At 43.6% G+C, this 17069-nt stretch overlaps 1 protein-coding gene and 1 non-coding gene across 3 annotated transcripts in view; both read left to right on the plus strand.

Moving 5' to 3' along the window:
• Positions 1 to 17069, plus strand: part of LOC124721414 (muscle M-line assembly protein unc-89-like) — a 171703-nt gene that overhangs the window by 13786 nt on the left and 140848 nt on the right. For both annotated transcript variants that reach the window (XM_047246380.1, XM_047246381.1), the window contains exon 2: positions 7634 to 7987. In XM_047246380.1, the coding sequence (XP_047102336.1) occupies positions 7675 to 7987 (313 nt within the window). In that variant the 5' untranslated portion in view covers positions 7634 to 7674. The remainder of the gene's footprint in view (positions 1 to 7633; positions 7988 to 17069) is intronic.
• Trnat-ugu lies at positions 10598 to 10672 on the plus strand. The gene has a single exon. It is a non-coding gene; the product is annotated as a tRNA-Thr (tRNA).

The following is a 17069-nucleotide window of genomic DNA, read 5'->3' on the forward strand; positions in this document are numbered from 1 at the left end:
TGTAATTCACGAGGGAAACACTTTGGTATGTTTACCGTTGCCAAGAAGAAGCAAACCGTTACTTCAAAGGTTTTGCTGGGGGTATTAGCCGATGAAAATACGAAATATGTTACTGATGTTTCCTGAAATCGTTAATAGACTTCTAGGTTATGTAACACCCGGATTTTCTATTTCCAGTCGCTACATGAAGTTCAAAAAATGGCTCTGAGCACTATGCGACTTAACTTCTGAGGTCATCAGTCGCCTAGAACTTAGAACTAATTAAACCTAACTAACCTAAGGACATCACACACATCCATGCCCAAGGCAGGATTCGAACCTGCGATCGGAGCGGTCGCTCGGTTCCACACTGTAGCGCCTAGAACCGCACGGCCGCTACATGAAGTGTTACATATAAAACATATTAGGGAAGGCGAAATTTACCTGTACGTAGTCAACTTAAGTACTGTTGTTTTGCAACTTCGTTCTTGATAATATGTAAAAGAAAAGAATTTTTGAAGGTAACTTCTCTGTTCATGCTACTCATTAAATTGCCAGTCACGGTTATTACCATTAAAACTGCAGTTACAAGGGGCAGCTAAGAGTGACTTCTTTATACTGATCTTTATTCGTACTTCTAGTAATGAATAGCGATTAAGGTTCCTTCGAGTCTTCTTTACATGGGATGTTCTGTCGATATGTTCGATTATTTTTTTTTTAAAAAAAATGGCTCTGAGCACTATGGGACTTAACTTCTGAGGTCATCAGTCCCCTAGAACTTAGACCTACTTAAACCTAACTAACCGAAGGACATCACACACATCCATGCCCGAGGCAGGATTCGAACCTGCGACCGTAGCGGTTCTGCGGTTCCAGATTGTAGCGCCTAGAACAGTTCGGTCACCCCGGCCGGCCGATTATTTTATGTTGCACGTATATTATAATACGTTTTTTATTATTTTGACAGTCGTAGAATTTCAAGTGCATCATCTACTTGTTTACTAAAAGATATTTATGTTGTTGAGGGTCGTGTTTCTATGATAATGTTATTAATGTGTTTGTAATCTCTGGTGTTTTGGTTATCAGTTATTCCTATTATCATCGAACAATTTTACAACGTTACGGAAAAAATGTTACTACGGACAGCAGTAATAGTTTACTCAAAGTTGACATATGTCCGTGTACACCGTCAGGACGTGAATATCCAATGTAAAAAACCTTTATAAATTATACATATATTACGATTGTCGTGCGACTAGGGCCTCCCGTCGGATAGACCGTTCACCGGGTGCAAGTCTTTCGATTTGACACCACTTCGGCGACTTGCGCGTCGATGGGGATGAAATGATGATGATGATTAGGACAACACAACATCTAGTCCCTGAGCGGGGAAAATCTCCGACCCAGCCGGGAATCGAACCCCGGCGCTTAGAATTGACATTCTGTCGCGCTGACTACTCAGCTACCGGGGGCGGATATATATTACGAAAAATATAAATAAAAGAGATTGTCAGCAGATGTACTGATGAAAGCAATAAAGCCGAAATAAGTTTATATAAAAAAATGAAATATCAAGTAGCATACCGTCTACTAATACTCTGCATAATCTCGTGTTGTGACATAGTATATGCTACAGGTCGCATAATAAAGTGACAGTGAAAATTGCAAAACATTTAGTGTATATTTAAGGATTAGCAGTTAAGACAAGAATAATATGTAAGAGGAGTCAGTAGGAAATGAACATAAACCTTACAATGCTAGGGAATAATGCGAGGTAATTATTTTTGAAACTATAATACTTCGTGTGACAGGATAGTGAAACAGGTAAAAGGAGTAAGCACTTATTTTCCGTTCCACAGCAAAGAACAAAATCCTAAATTACAAATCGTGTGCAAATCGCCCCATTGATAACGTAATCGGACAGAACCTACTAGTCACCTTTATGTAGACAGCGTGTAGCCAGTCCACGAGCCTTTTATCCTTTGCAGCTACGAAGGTCACCTGACCTCAACCCTGTTGAGCACATCTGGATCGCTACTGCCGTCTTGGACGCAGTTCCGACTGTCCGTTAGTTTCGGATGGCGGTCGAATGGTCGTGGAGCAACGTGGCTCATAATACAGGGCCTAGTGGAGTCCATTCCAAGACGCGTCAGAGTGGTAATGGGAGCCACGACCTAGTAAATAGGCGTTCGTAATTGAGCTGCTACGACTATAAAATGCGATTTGCATTTCCACGAAGCTTTCCAGAATACTGTGCTTACTGTTGTTTACAGTAATTTATTAAACTGAGATATTTAACAACGGGAACATTCGTAAGTTCTTATTACAAGATTGGAATATTGATGAAATGTCACAAGTCTTAGGCCCATTTTCGTATTTGTCTGCATTTATTATAAAGATAATTTGACAGGGTGTTGCACGGATTAATGTCTTCTAATGACTGCGCATCTGTGATCTCGAAACGGCTTTATTTATACTATTGTATGAAAGCAGTCGATAAAAACACAACTTTCATATACTGAAAGTGTGATGGCTGCCATTATCTCTGTGGATGAAGAGAATGTGGAAAGATTACTTAGCAAATGATAAAAAAGTTATCAAAGTTTCGTTATTTAAGCTGCACATTTCTCATAAGCAGTTAAGTGATGGGCATACTATAAGGAGGTAAGATGGATCCTTTCCTTCGTATGTAAAAAACTATTTACACTGCATCAATTATTCTCTGACATTGTTCATGGGCGACGCTGTTGTAAATGTAGAGGTACTGTTGTGAGAAGATTTTTGCAAAATATACCAAAAATTACAGATAATCAACGCTTGTAACAAAGGACTGACAGTTGACTGTCAGTGTAAACATATATAATAAGCGTAAACAGCCGCAGACATCAGTTATTGTTTTGCTACAAGGTCAACGAGAAATCGTGATTTGTCAAAAGGGCCAAATATTTAGTCGTGTCCATTTGAAATTGTATACAATGGAACGTTCTCACAAATCTGATATTGGGGATGACGAACGCCCAACTGACTGGTTAGAATAATTCTGTGATGTAACTGACGGCATACAAAACCCCGTCCGATGCATTGGTAAGAATTGTTCATCAACCTTGGATCCTCATAAAACATGGTTCAATGAACATGTAGACGGCTTAAGGAAAACTTAAAGGTTCATAATTAAAATTTATAACTAGAAACAGAACTTCATAAACATTTAGCGATCAATTAAAGTTTGATTTAAAGACTGCGTTGGAATGCTGCGGTAAAAAGGAAAACTGAAACCATTAAAAATGTCGAAATATAATACTATATTAACTAATTACAACTAAACTTCGTTGTATTACATAATACTATGTGTAAAGTACCTTGATAATGTAGTGTTGTAGAGTTTACTGGTCAGCACGCCCAACTCCGTGTCGTTGGTGCTCGAATCCAGAGGAGCAGCTATTCTCCTTCATGTAGCTCTTTAATTAGTCCTTCGAAGCTTGGCGAGATAGAGAATCAAACCCGGGTCCTTCGTGAGGTAGTAAAACATTATGGCAATTCAGTCGCGGAATCGAACGTATGCTGCATAAAACTCTAAAATATGTAATGGACAGATGAAAGTACGTAGTTCAAATAATCTAAGTAAGCTATGAGAGGTTAAGATACATATGGAAATATCTCTCACCAGAAGAAGAGACGTGATGTTGGGAACACAATTTAAGGAAGCCACTATAGTTACAGACATTCGAAAGAGGGAACTCGGAAGCATATGTTGTGGCACATCTACAGATATCAACTACTATATTATCACCTTTTGCATTTCACAGTATTAAAATTCCGCTGACCCCAGGATATTAGAGCCATTATATCCTCTCCTTTTCATTTATGATGATTATGCTGATGACTTCAACATTTACGTAAACTGGAAATAGTAAACGTGATAGGTAATATAAAGTAAATGTGCATAAGAACGATAAAGTGGGAATGGTAGTGTTCAGACGTATAAAAATCACTTACCATGGACTGAGCAATGTAGAAACTGGATAGCCGCTACGATGTCTGTCATTGATTACTACGTCCTCTGATATTCTTACACAAGCAAAAGAGAATTTCTAGACTAGGGTAATGACGCACGTCGCGATTTTATTTTATCTTTTAAATACCTTATTTTATAATCAATGACTAATTGAACTCCTGTCGTATAGTATTCGGTACCGAATGATCAAATTGAACAATTCAGTTGGCCCATTATACACTCCTGGAAATTGAAATAAGAACACCGTGAATTCATTGTCCCAGGAAGGGGAAACTTTATTGACACATTCCTGGGGTCAGATACATCACATGATCACACTGACAGAACCACAGACACATAGACACAGGCAACAGAGCATGCACAATGTCGGCACTAGTACAGTGTATATCCACCTTTCGCAGCAATGCAGGCTGCTATTCCCCATGGAGACGATCGTAGAGATGCTGGATGTAGTCCTGTGGAACGGCTTGCCATGCCATTTCCACCTGGCGCCTCAGTTGGACCAGCGTTCGTGCTGGACGTGCAGACCGCGTGAGACGACGCTTCATCCAGTCCCAAACATGCTCAATGGGGGACAGATCCGGAGATCTTGCTGGCCAGGGTAGTTGACTTACACCTTCTAGAGCACGTTGGGTGGCACGGGATACATGCGGACGTGCATTGTCCTGTTGACACAGCAAGTTCCCTTGCCGGTCTAGGAATGGTAGAACGATGGGTTCGATGACGGTTTGGATGTACCGTGCACTATTCAGTGTCCCCTCGACGATCACCAGTGGTGTACGGCCAGTGTAGGAGATCGCTCCCCACACCATGATGCCGGGTGTTGGCCCTGTGTGCCTCGGTCGTATGCAGTCCTGATTGTGGCGCTCACACGCATACGACCATCATTGGCACCAAGGCAGAAGCGACTCTCATCGCTGAAGACGACACGTCCCCATTCGTCCCTCCATTCACGCCTGTCGCGACACCACTGGAGGCGGGCTGCACGATGTTGGGGCGTGAGCGGAAGACGGCCTAACGGTGTGCGGGACCGTAGCCCAGCTTCATGGAGACGGTTGCGAATGGTCCTCGCCGATACCCCAGGAGCAACAGTGTCCCTAATTTGCTGGGAAGTGGCGGTGCGGTCCCCTACGGCACTGCGTAGGATCCTACGGTCTTGGAGTGCATCCGTGCGTCGCTGCGGTCCGGTCCCAGGTCGACGGGCACGTGCACCTTCCGCCGACCACTGGCGACAACATCAATGTACTGTGGAGACCTCACGCCCCACGTGTTGAGCAATTCGGCGGTACGTCCACCCGGCCTCCCGCATGCCCACTATACGCCCTCGCTCAAAGTCCGTCAACTGCACATACGGTTCACGTCCACGCTGTCGCGGCATGCTACCAGTGTTAAAGACTGCGATGGAGCTCCGTATGCCACGGCAAACTGGCTGACACTGACGGCGGCGGTGCACAAATGCTGCGCAGCTAGCGCCATTCGACGGCCAACACCGCGGTTCCTGGTGTGTCCGCTGTGCCGTGCGTGTGATCATTGCTTGTACAGCCCTCTCGCAGTGTCCGGAGCAAGTATGGTGGGTCTGACACACCGGTGTCAATGTGTTCTTTTTTCCATTTCCAGGAGTGTATCTTTGACTGATCTGATAACGATGTCTGTACCGTTCCAAGAGTGTCTAACAATTCTTATGCTCGTTTATATTTATGTGTCACGTTAGTATTGTGTTCTGAATTCATGAAATGCTACATATATAACATCACATCAGTCATTGTGTCTTTCCTGTACTTAAGATGTCAGTCATTAAAATGCAGATATCAGCATCTAGTATAAAAATGCAAAATGAAACTTCTATACATACGTGGCTTTAAATTATCGGTAACTGATTAACTGACGTTATGAAGAAAGGTATTGTAAGATTCCTATCTATTTGCAGAAATTATAGTCTCCTGTTGCTTCCTAACTAATAGTCTTTGAAGGCTGGTTGGTATTCCTTAGCCGGCCGAAGTGGCCGTGCGGTTAAAGGCGCTGCAGTCTGGAACCGCAAGACCGCTACGGTCGCAGGTTCGAATCCTGTCTGGGGCATGGATGTTTGTGATGTCCTTAGGTTAGTTAGGTTTAACTAGTTCTAAGTTCTAGGGGACTAATGACCTCAGCAGTTGAGTCCCATAGTGCTTAGAGCCATTTGAACCATTTTTGGTATTCCTTTCCGCTTTAATAAAGTGAGCAAAGCATAGGAATAACATTTACGTATATATCTAGAAGATATTGCGAGACCTGGCCGTTACAAGTCAACTGATCTTCACTTACTCTGCTTGGCATTTTAGTACATTTCAGTGAACGTATTTAATCGCATAAGTTTAATACTAACGTCTGTCGTGCATGTGGCTGTTACTGTTGTGTCCGCATAGCGTTTGATTTTTAGATATAGCATTTACGTCATTTTATGTTTGATCATTGTACATCAATATTTAATCTAGATTTTACAAATATACGGCATTATCTACTTCTAATGAGTCCCAATTTCATCATAAAATAACAAAACAGTTGAAGATGATTAAAGACTCGCCCTGCGGAAAGTGTTTAACACACCGCGGGATAAGAAAACTAGGATCTAAAATTGTACCCGGAAGTGAGCTAAAAGTTAACTGTTGTAGACATATTGACCGAAAAATCTTGCTGTAAGTCCAGTTATCACAGTTGTCATTTATATTTTCGCGTAAACAGCAAAAACATTCTTCCTGAAGATTACAATGGACCATCAGAAGTCCAGTAGAGGGAACTGTCCGGTAGGGGCTCAAGATTTTATTTTCACTCACTACATAAGCGGGTAAAAATTACATTATCGCAAGAAATTGGTATGATTAGAAGTCCATAGACATTTGTTCCTTGTTTTATATTCGATTTCATCTGTGCACTAATGTTTTAAGGTACGAAATTTACCGTCGAATAGTGAGTTTGTGGTTTGAACTAAAAATTAATTTATCTGATGTCCCTTCGAACATCGTAGGATATTAAACTTAAAACGTTATATGAAATTCAGTTTAACGGAAAACACTGAAGTGTATGAATAAATCACTCCGAAATTTTACATTAACTGATTTTGGGAAGTCATTAATAAAAGATCAACGAACAGTTACTTTTTATTATTATTTTTTCTATATTGTGGTAACATAACTTTGGTGCAAAGTGCGACCATGTGTAAATGTTTTTATATTTCCTCAAAATATCTTTTCAATAGATGAATCCCGTCCTTAATAGTTCTCCTCATGTATCACCAAATGCTCCAGATTTGATCCTGAAAGTATTCAGACTAGTAGAGAAAGGAATTTTTATTTTATTTTGATCCATTTATTTCTCTAAATACTTCACAAGGGCACAGGGAAGCTTCTAATCAACATTTGGCACATGCTTTTAGTTTAAGCTGCACTTCTGGCAAGGAATTCTTGAGTCGAGTAGAGGAATCTGTCACATTAAATCCAGCTTTTTTTTTTCTTGTACTTATTACGGATCTGTACAACCATTTTAAATGAGAACTGATCGGAATACTTTCCGAAAAAAGTCGGCAACGTTTACACATGGACGTGTTTGGCGTAATGGTGAAGTAGATTAAGTGACGAGTGAACTGACAGTTGTGTTGGTACGCAGGGTGGTAGTGTTCGCCGCTGCAGAAAGCCACCCCGGGCGGCATGGGGGTGGCGGAGGACTTCGCCCCGAGCTTCACGCAGAAGCCGCAGCTACGGCAGGAGGATGAGGGCAACCGGCTCATCTTCGAGTGTCAGCTGCTGTCGTCCCCCAAGCCAGACATATGCTGGTTCAGGGGCGACACGCAGCTCGCAGAGGACCACAGAACCGTGATGCGCACGCAGGCGCTCGGCTCCAACAAGTTCCTCGTCGTACTCGAACTCGACGATGTCATCGAGAGCGACGCAGGCCTCTACAAAGTCAAGGCCAAAAACAAGATGGGGGAGGTGGCTGCGTCCATCAACCTCAATTTCAGCCGTAAGTATTACTACTTATTTTGCTGTGTTGACCCGTCCATCCTCAGTTGCATGTCATTCTGTATTGTTACTTTGATCCTAGTCTACGCGCAGCTGAAGAAGCGCAGTTTATATTCTGCCATACGGGCTTTACCTCAATTCATCGTGAGCAACCTTCAGTGGCCTGAAATATGTACACATTGATATAGTACACAGTTCATTTACATAAAGGTGGCAACGAAAAGGTATAGCCAAACTTTTAGGAAAAATTTCTCACCCATACAGGAAGGAAATATGTTATTGTGGACATGAGTCCGGAAACGCTGTACTTCCAAGCTAGATCTCTGTTTCTACAACTCTTCAATACGTTAATCATGGGAACATGCGGGAAAAGAACATATCAGCGCAGTATGAAGCACTTTTCTAAATGAAATGTTCAAAATGACCTCCGTCAGCAATCATACATCCACCCGCCGTCGCATTGAGCCACTGACGCTGAATGGGTTCGGGTGCGGAGAGCGTGGAAGTCAAGGAACTGGTCCACCTCTACCCTGAAATGAGGAGGAGCGTCATCCTGCATGAACACACCTTTTGTTGCACTCGTAAAGGTACATGTTCCGGCAGAGCAGGCAGAGCATTCTCCAAGAAACCATGGTGAGTTTCTACATTGAGCCTGGGTGGAAGAACATCAGGCTCTAACAAAGAGCTACCAACAATGCTGGCCCACATGTTGATAGACAATTTTTGCTGATAGCATGATCGCACAAATTCGTGAGGATACTCGATAGCCATACATAAAATTTACGATCTGATCACGTTGAAATGAAACCTCATCAGTGAACAGCACATTGGTACTAAAGTGAGGGCTGACATTGTTCAGTGAACCATTCGCAGATGTGTACCCGAGCAGGAAAATCAGCTATCGATACTGTCTGCATACGCTGTACGTGGTACGGACACAGCAGGTTCTCATGTAGCACTCTGCAGACACCCACGTAGTTAACATTACTTGCTTTAGCTAATTGTCTTAAGCTGACACTAGGGTTGTCGTCAACTGCGCGAAGAATTTCCTCCTCCAACTGAGGTGTGCTCACCCTTCTAGGCGTCCTCCAGTAGCGACTTGTAGGCTTAAACACCCCATTCTCAACATTTCATATAAGAAACCGTTGCGTATAATGCTGGCACGTTTTCCATGATGAATGTGATTGTGAAGAGAAGCACAAAATGAGCTCTAACATGGAAATAAATAGTTTCCAGACCCATGTCCATGTAACGTATTTTGTTCCTCTATGTGTGAGGAATATTTCCTTTGAGTTTGGACATACCTTTTTGTTATACGCCGTATTTCGAAAGCATAATTATAGAGATTATATGCAAGTAGCGTGGCATGTAGTGCGATAGGTCTAGGAAGTGGAAACATATGGCTTGACCGCTGTGTTGTGGCATCAGAAAGCGGTAATGTCCATGTGGTCTCCCCCTAACGAAATCCCTAACTACTTAGTTGTTGTTGTTGTGGTCTTCAGTCCTGAGACTGGTTTGATGCAGCTCTCCATGCTACTCTATCCTGTGCAAGCTTCTTCATCTCCCAGTACCTACTGCAGCCTACATCCTTCTGAATCTGCTTAGTGTATTCATCTCTTGGTCTCCCTCTACGATTTTTACCCTCCATGCTGCCCTCCAGTACTAAATTGGTGATCCCTTGATGCCTCAGAACATGTCCTACCAACCGATCCCTTCTTCTAGTCAAGTTGTGCCACAAACTCCTCTTCTCCCCAATTCTATTCAATACCCCATCATTAGTTATGTGATCTACCCATCTAATCTTCAGCATTCTTCTGCAGCACCACATTTCGAAAGATTCTATTCTCTTCTTCTCTAAACTATTTATCGTCCATGTTTAACTTCCATATATGGCCACACTCCATACAAATACTTTCACAAACGACTTCCTGACACTTAAATCAATACTCGATGTTAACAAATTTCTCTTCTTCAGAAACGCTTTCCTTGCCATTGCCAGTCTACATTTTATATCCTCTCTACTTCGACCAACATCAGTTATTTTGCTTCCGAAATAGCAAAACTCCTTTACTACTTTAAGTGTCTCATTTCCTAATCTAATTCCCTCAGCATCACCCGACTTAATTCGACTACATTCCATTATCCTCGTTTTGCTTTTGTTGATGTTCATCTTATACCCTCCTTTCAAGACACTGTCCATTCCGGTCAACTGCTCTTCCATGTCCTTTGCTGTCTCTGACAGCATTACAATGTAATGATAATTAAATGGACACCCTAGCCGCAAACAGGCGTTGATGTACTTCTTTGGGGACATGTTGAAAATGTGTGCCCCGACCGGGACTCGAACCCGGGATCTCCTGCTTACATGGCAGACGCTCTATCCATCTGAGCCCCCGTGGGCACAGAGGATAGCGCGTCTGCAGGGACTTATCCCTTGCACGCTCCCCGTGAGATCCACATTCCCAATATGTCCACACCACTACATTCGTAGTGCGCCTAATAGATGTTTGCCCATCATACTCATTACTCGTGGCAGATAAATCTACCAAGTCCCGTACGTCTCACGGAGAGCGTGCAAGGGATAAGTCCCTGCAGACGCGCTATCCTTTGTGCCTACGGTGGCTCAGATGGATAGAGCGTCTGCCATGTAAGCAGGAGATCCCGGGTTCGAGTCCCGGTCGGGGCACAAATTTTCAACATGTCCCCAATGAAGTACATCAACGCCTGTTTGCAGCTAGGGTGTCCATTTAATTATCATTTCATTTCTAGCAAAGCTGCATGGTCATCCACGGTAACTGTTCTTTCGGGAACAGATACTACCGTCATATATAGCATTACAATGTCGTCGGCGAACCTCAAAGTTTTTATTTCTTGTCCATGGATTTTAATTCCTACTCTGAATTTTTCTTTTGTTTCCTTTACTGCTTGCTCAATAAACAGATTGAATAACGTTGAGGATAGGCTACAAGCCTGTCTCACTCCCTTCCCAACCACTGCTTCCCCTTCATGCCCCTCAACTCTTATAACTGCCATCTGGTTTTGTACAAATTGTAAATAGCCTATCGCTCCCTGTATTTTACACCTGCAGAATTTGAAAGAGAGTATTCCAGTCAACATTGTCAAAAGCTTTCTCTAAGTCTACAAATGCTAGAAACGTAGGTTTGCCTTTCCTTAATCTATCTTCTAAGATAAGTCGTAGGGTCAGTATTGCCCGACGTGTTCCAACATTTCTACGGAACCCAAACTGATCTTCCCCGAGGTCGGCTTCTACCAGTTTTTCCATTCGTCTGCAGAGAATTCGCGTTAGTATTTTGCAGCTGTGACTTATTACACTGATAGTTCGGTAATTTTCACATCTGTCAGCATCTGTTTTCTTTGGGACTGGAATTATTATATTCTTCTTGAAGTCTGAGGGTATTTCGCCTGTCTCTTACATCTTGCTCACCAGATGGGAGAGTTTTGTCAGGACTTGCTCTCCCAAGGCTGTCAGTAGTTCTAATGGAATGTTGTCTACTCCCGGGGCCGCTTTTCGGCTTAGGTCTTTCAGTGCTCTGTCAAACTCTTCACGCAGTATCATATCTCCCATTTCATCTTCATTTACCTCCTCTTCCATTTCCATAATATTGCCCTCAAGTACATCGACCCTGTATAGACCCTCTATATACTCCTTCCACCTTTCTGCTTTCCCTTCTTTGCTTAGAACTGGTTTTCCATCTAAGCTCTTGATATTCATGCAAGTGGTTCTCTTTTCTCCAAAGGTCTCTTTCATTTTCCTGTCGGCAGTATCTATCTTACCCCTCGTGAGATAAGCCTCTACATCCTTACATTTGTCCTCTAGCCATCCCTGCTTAGTCATTTTGCACTTCCTGTCGATCTCATTTTTGAGACGTTTGTATTCCTTTTTGCCTGCTTCACTTACTGCATTTTTGTATTTTCTCCTTTCATCAATTAAATTCAGTATATCTTCTGTTACCCAAGGATTTCTACTAGCCCTCGTCTTTTTACCTGCTTGATCCTCTGCTGCCTTCACTATTTCATTCCTCACACTTACCCATTCTTCTTCTACTGTATTTCTTTCCCCCATTCCTGTCAATTGTTCCCTTATGCTCTCCCTGAAACTCTGTACATCCTCTGGTTCTTTCAGTTTATCCAGGTCCCATCTCCTTAAATTCCCACCTTTTTGCCGTTTCTTCAGTTTTAATCTGCAATTCATAACCAATAGATTGTGGTCAGAGTCCACATCTGCCCCTGGAAATGTCTTACAATTTAAAATCTGGTTCCTAAATCTCTGTCTTACCATTATATAATCTATCTGAAACCTTTTACTTAGTACGGAACACATACTGCCTAAGCCACTCTGGATCCATATTACGCCCGGATGGTAAACGAACCCCGGAATTTGGTTCAAATGGCTCTGAGCACTATGGGACTCAACATCTGAGGTCATCAGTCCCCTATAACTTAGAACTACTTAAACCTAACTAACCTAAGGATATCACACACATCCATGCCCGAGGCAGGATTCGAACCTGCGACCGTAGCTGTTGCATGGTTCCAGACTGAAGCGCCTAGAACCGCAAGGCCGCTCCGGCCGGCCCCCGGAATTTGTTCCAGCAGAAATGCTACAGGAGGTCTGTCTCTGTCACTAAACTCGCATTGTATCTGTCTGACAGGTAGAGGACTCACGTTTGATCCGCACCATTAACGGGAGACTTTCTCTTGCCGATAAAATTTGAATGGGTCCGTTATCCCTGTGGCGACGGCAAACAAGCTTGTAGAAGGAGACGTAGTGGCTCCGATTCCTAAAGCTGACACCAAGTCAGGGTGATCGATGTGCTGACCACATGTCCTTCCAGTACTGCAACCAGTCCCACTCCTCCTTCCTCCACACACACACACACACACACACACACACACACACAACAATGTTTTGGAGTCTGCGTACGTGGATTCCGTAAACTGAAACATTTTGGGAAACTAAGTCGAAAGACAGTTCGAACAGTTACTTCAGGAACAAATCATACGAATAAGCTATAAAAAAAGCCGAGGATGCAAATATGCTGCTGATGGGTGGGTTGCGCAGAAAGTGTCGCTGCATCTTTCGCAAAGCTAGTTGCAGGTGATGCTCCAAAAACGAGCAGTAATACGGTGCATTGACGGTCTGCCGTGGAGGAACATTATGCGTTAGGATATCACTGTCACAGTCGTACACGAGAATCACCATAACTTTCACCATACTGGGGTTCTGACGCACTTTCGACTTTCGCGGCGACCCATAATCACGCCATTCGTTGGATTGGCGTTTCAGTTTTGGCTCGTACGTGTGGCCCATGTCTCTTCTAGTGTTACGATACGGCGTAAGAAAGCCTCTCCTTCGCGCTCATAGCGCTCCAAGTGCGTCTGAGCAGCGTCGTAACGCATCCATTTCTGCATTTCCGTCAAGTCGTGGGGAACCCGTCGTGATGCAACTTTTCGCATGCCCAAGCGTTCCTTCAGGATGCGAAGCACAGTCGTATTAGCTAATCCAGTATCGTGGGCGAGCTCATGAATCGTATGGCGTCGATCACTGTCCACGCGGCAACAGCATGCACTTCTTCTTCAGAGACGCTAGGACGACCTGCCCGATGCATGTCTGCCACAGTTTGCCAACCTTCGTTGAAGGCTTTTACCCAATGTGCCACTGTTCTGTACGGCAATGCCGATTCCCCGCACGCCTCTTGAAGACCTTGATGACACTGTCATGCTGTACGACCTCTAGCACATTCAATCTTGATCCAACTCCGTTGTTCCTGTTTCGAAAACATAGTGACACCGTTACTTTAGACCGCTCGCTCACAAGTGACTGTGTTTCCCTCGCTTTTTCGCAAGCCGGTGACGTGGGACGGGCGAGTCGATTTTCTCGGAGATAAGGTACGTATGTCAACAACGTGTGCTATCAGCGACAATAGTAGGTTCCATTGCATAGTGTCTCCACAGTAGTGTTGCCACTGTTTAAGTTCCAACCTACGTTCAACAGAGTACTAATTAAAAAATCTGCGCAGGCATCCAGTCAGATCTTAACAAGATTTCAAAGTAGTGCAGCTGGGTTTAAATACACTATCGCCGGACGCTGTGGCCGAGCGGTTCTAGGTACTTCAGACCGGAACCGCGCTGCTGCTACGGTCGCAGGTTCGAATCCTGCCTCGGGCATGGATATGTGTGATGTTCTTAGGTTAGTTAGGTTTAAATAGTTCTAAGTCTAGGGGACTGATGACCTCAGATGTTAAGTCCCATAACGCTTGGAGCATTTTGAACCATTTTTTAAATACACTATCAGATCAAAAATATCCGCACATCCGTATTTAATGGAGAATTCGCCACTAAATGTCATGAAATGCGAACCCCACCCCCCTCCCCCCCACTTCCCCAGTATAAAAGGAAGCGGGGAGTACTGTGTTGTCATTAGAGAAACGGTAACAACAGAATGGGTCGGTCAGGAGAGCTCACTGACTTCGAACTTGTACTCATCACTGGAAATCACCTGAGTCATATATCCATCAGGGTCGTTTCAACTGTTCTAAAGCTGCCAAAGTTGATCGTTGGTGATGTGATAGTGTAGAGGAAACGCGAAGGAACAACCATAGCTTAACCAAGGCCAGACAGACCTCATCTGCTGAAGGACAAGGACCGTCGAACATTGTGGAATGTGGTTGTAAAAAATCGCATCAAATTTGCAGAAGAGATCACTCGTGAGTTCCATAGTGCTACCAGCGGTCCAGGTACCACAATGACTCTGCGTAGGGAATTAAAAACAATTTACAACGATCAGGCAGCTCCCCATAAACCACGCATTTCTGTAGTCAATGTTAAGTGACGTTTCTTGTGGTGTAAAGAGCGACACCACTGGACAGTGGATGATTCTGAACGAGTGATTTCCCTGTGACAATCCGATAAAAGGATTTGGGTTTGGTGAATGCCTAGGGAACGTTGTCTGTCATCATGTGTGGTGCCAACAGTGAAGAAAAGACGAGATAGTGTTACGATACGGGGGTGTTTATAGTGGTTAGGGTGTGGTCCCCTTAATGCGCTTAAGAAAACGCTAAATGTGGGAAGATATGAACATATTTTGCAGCCATGTGTCGTGCATACAGTAGAGGAGCAGCTCGGAGACGATGTTTCTATCAGCATGAAAATCCACCCTGTCATAAAGTAGCATCTGTGAAGCAATGATTTGTGGCCAATAACAATCCTGAAATGAACTGGACTGCATATAGACCAAATGGAATACCTTTGGGATGAGTTATAACGTAGAATTCCCTCCAGACCTCAGCTTTCGACATCACTATCTTTTCTGGTTTCGGCTCTTGAGGAAGAATGGGCAACCTCACTGAAAGTATCCCCAGCAGAGTTAAAGACGCCATAAAGGCGAAGGGTGGACACCCTATATTAATGCCCACTAATAAGTGTCCGAACATTTTTGATCAGATAGCGTATAGAGAAATATGTAATTTTGCTCTTCACAGAAACACAGAAAACTAGTATCCTGTGGCTATGATATAAATGAGTCACAATTGGAGTCAGCGAACATATACAATTAGCTGGATGTAACAGTTTATAGAAATAAGAAATGGAATGATCACATAGTTTCAGTCGTAAGGAAAGCAAGTGGCGCACTTCGGTTCATTGGCAGGGTACTGGGAAAATGCAATCGGTCTACAAAGCAGAGTGCTTAGAAAATACTTGTGTACCCATCATATGTTACTCATGTGCCTGGGACCCATACCAGATAGGGCCAACAGGGGATAATATATTCAAAGAAAGGCAGCACTAATGGTCACAGGTTTGTTTGACTCACAGGAGAGCGTAACGGAAATGCTGAGAAGCCTTAGCCGGCCGCTGTGGTCGAGCGGTTCTGGGCGCTTCAGTCCGGAACCACGCGGCTGCTACGGTCGCAGGTTCGAATTCGGGCTTGGATGTGTGTGATGTCCTTAGGTTAGTTAGGTTTAAGTAGTTCTAAGTCTAGCGAACTGATGACCTCAGATGTTAAGTCCCACAGTGCTTAGAGCCATTTGAGCCATTTGAGAAGCCGTAATTGGCTAACACTTGACGATAGAGGGCAACTATCCCGCGAAAGTCTGCTTACAAAGCTTTAAGAAGCAATCTTCAGCGAAGAATCTTTAGACCCCTATGTATCGCTCTACTGGGAGCAGAAAAAATAAAATTAGACTAATTACAGCGTTCGAAGAGACATTTAAACAGTCATTATTCAGCTAATTATGAGGTACAATGCTATGTACCCTCGGTTATGCACTTTGCAGTGGTTTGCGGGTGTGGATATAGATGTAGATGTCATTTCCTCCATCCCAGTGAGTAACTTCATGTTTCTTTCTTTCTTTTGCTGGTCTCCATTCCTAGAGAGAGGACGAGTAGATTGCGCACTTATCGTTGTACGAGTGATGGCTGAAAATGGAATGATAGCTGAAGAGAAATGGGTGAGGCCCTTAGGCAGCGAGAAAACAGTCCCAAGATAAGAAGCAATGCCTCCAAGCGCTGTGCCTCCAAACTATGCCGGCTAAATATATTGATGTAGGCCTATAGTTAATTGCTTAGCGGCAGGTTATTTGCAAAAGCCTCGCCAGAAAACAGAAATGTAATGACGCTTCCGCCAGATGATGTTAAACACCAGATTTGCCACTACAGCGTAAAACAGAACTAGCCCTAATTTACAACTCGAAACTGTAAATAAGTCCACCGCAGTTTAAACAGAAAAATCTGCGTGCTAGCGGAAATAGCGGCCGAGGGAAAGAAAACAAGCATCTAGCAACAAACAGAGATGCTGCAAAAGTGCGCACGTCTTTTCGTGTTCATTAAACAGTCTCAATGTCTGGCGGTGTGCGTAAGAACTGAGACCTCTTTATACTGACAAGTTCTACGTCAGTCTCCGTTCTCCCTCCCGCCATCACATCTGGCTAGCACCTGTCGTACCAGGAATAATAGACTTAACTTTTCTGACTTCCTACTAGATTTAGCACGCACATGGGATGAAGGGTACTGTATCATTGCCAGTACCTCATGTAATTAGGACGCGTAACTGGATTTCTGAC

This window comes from Schistocerca piceifrons, chromosome X, assembly GCF_021461385.2.
Source record: "Schistocerca piceifrons isolate TAMUIC-IGC-003096 chromosome X, iqSchPice1.1, whole genome shotgun sequence".
Lineage (NCBI taxonomy): Eukaryota > Metazoa > Arthropoda > Insecta > Orthoptera > Acrididae > Schistocerca > Schistocerca piceifrons.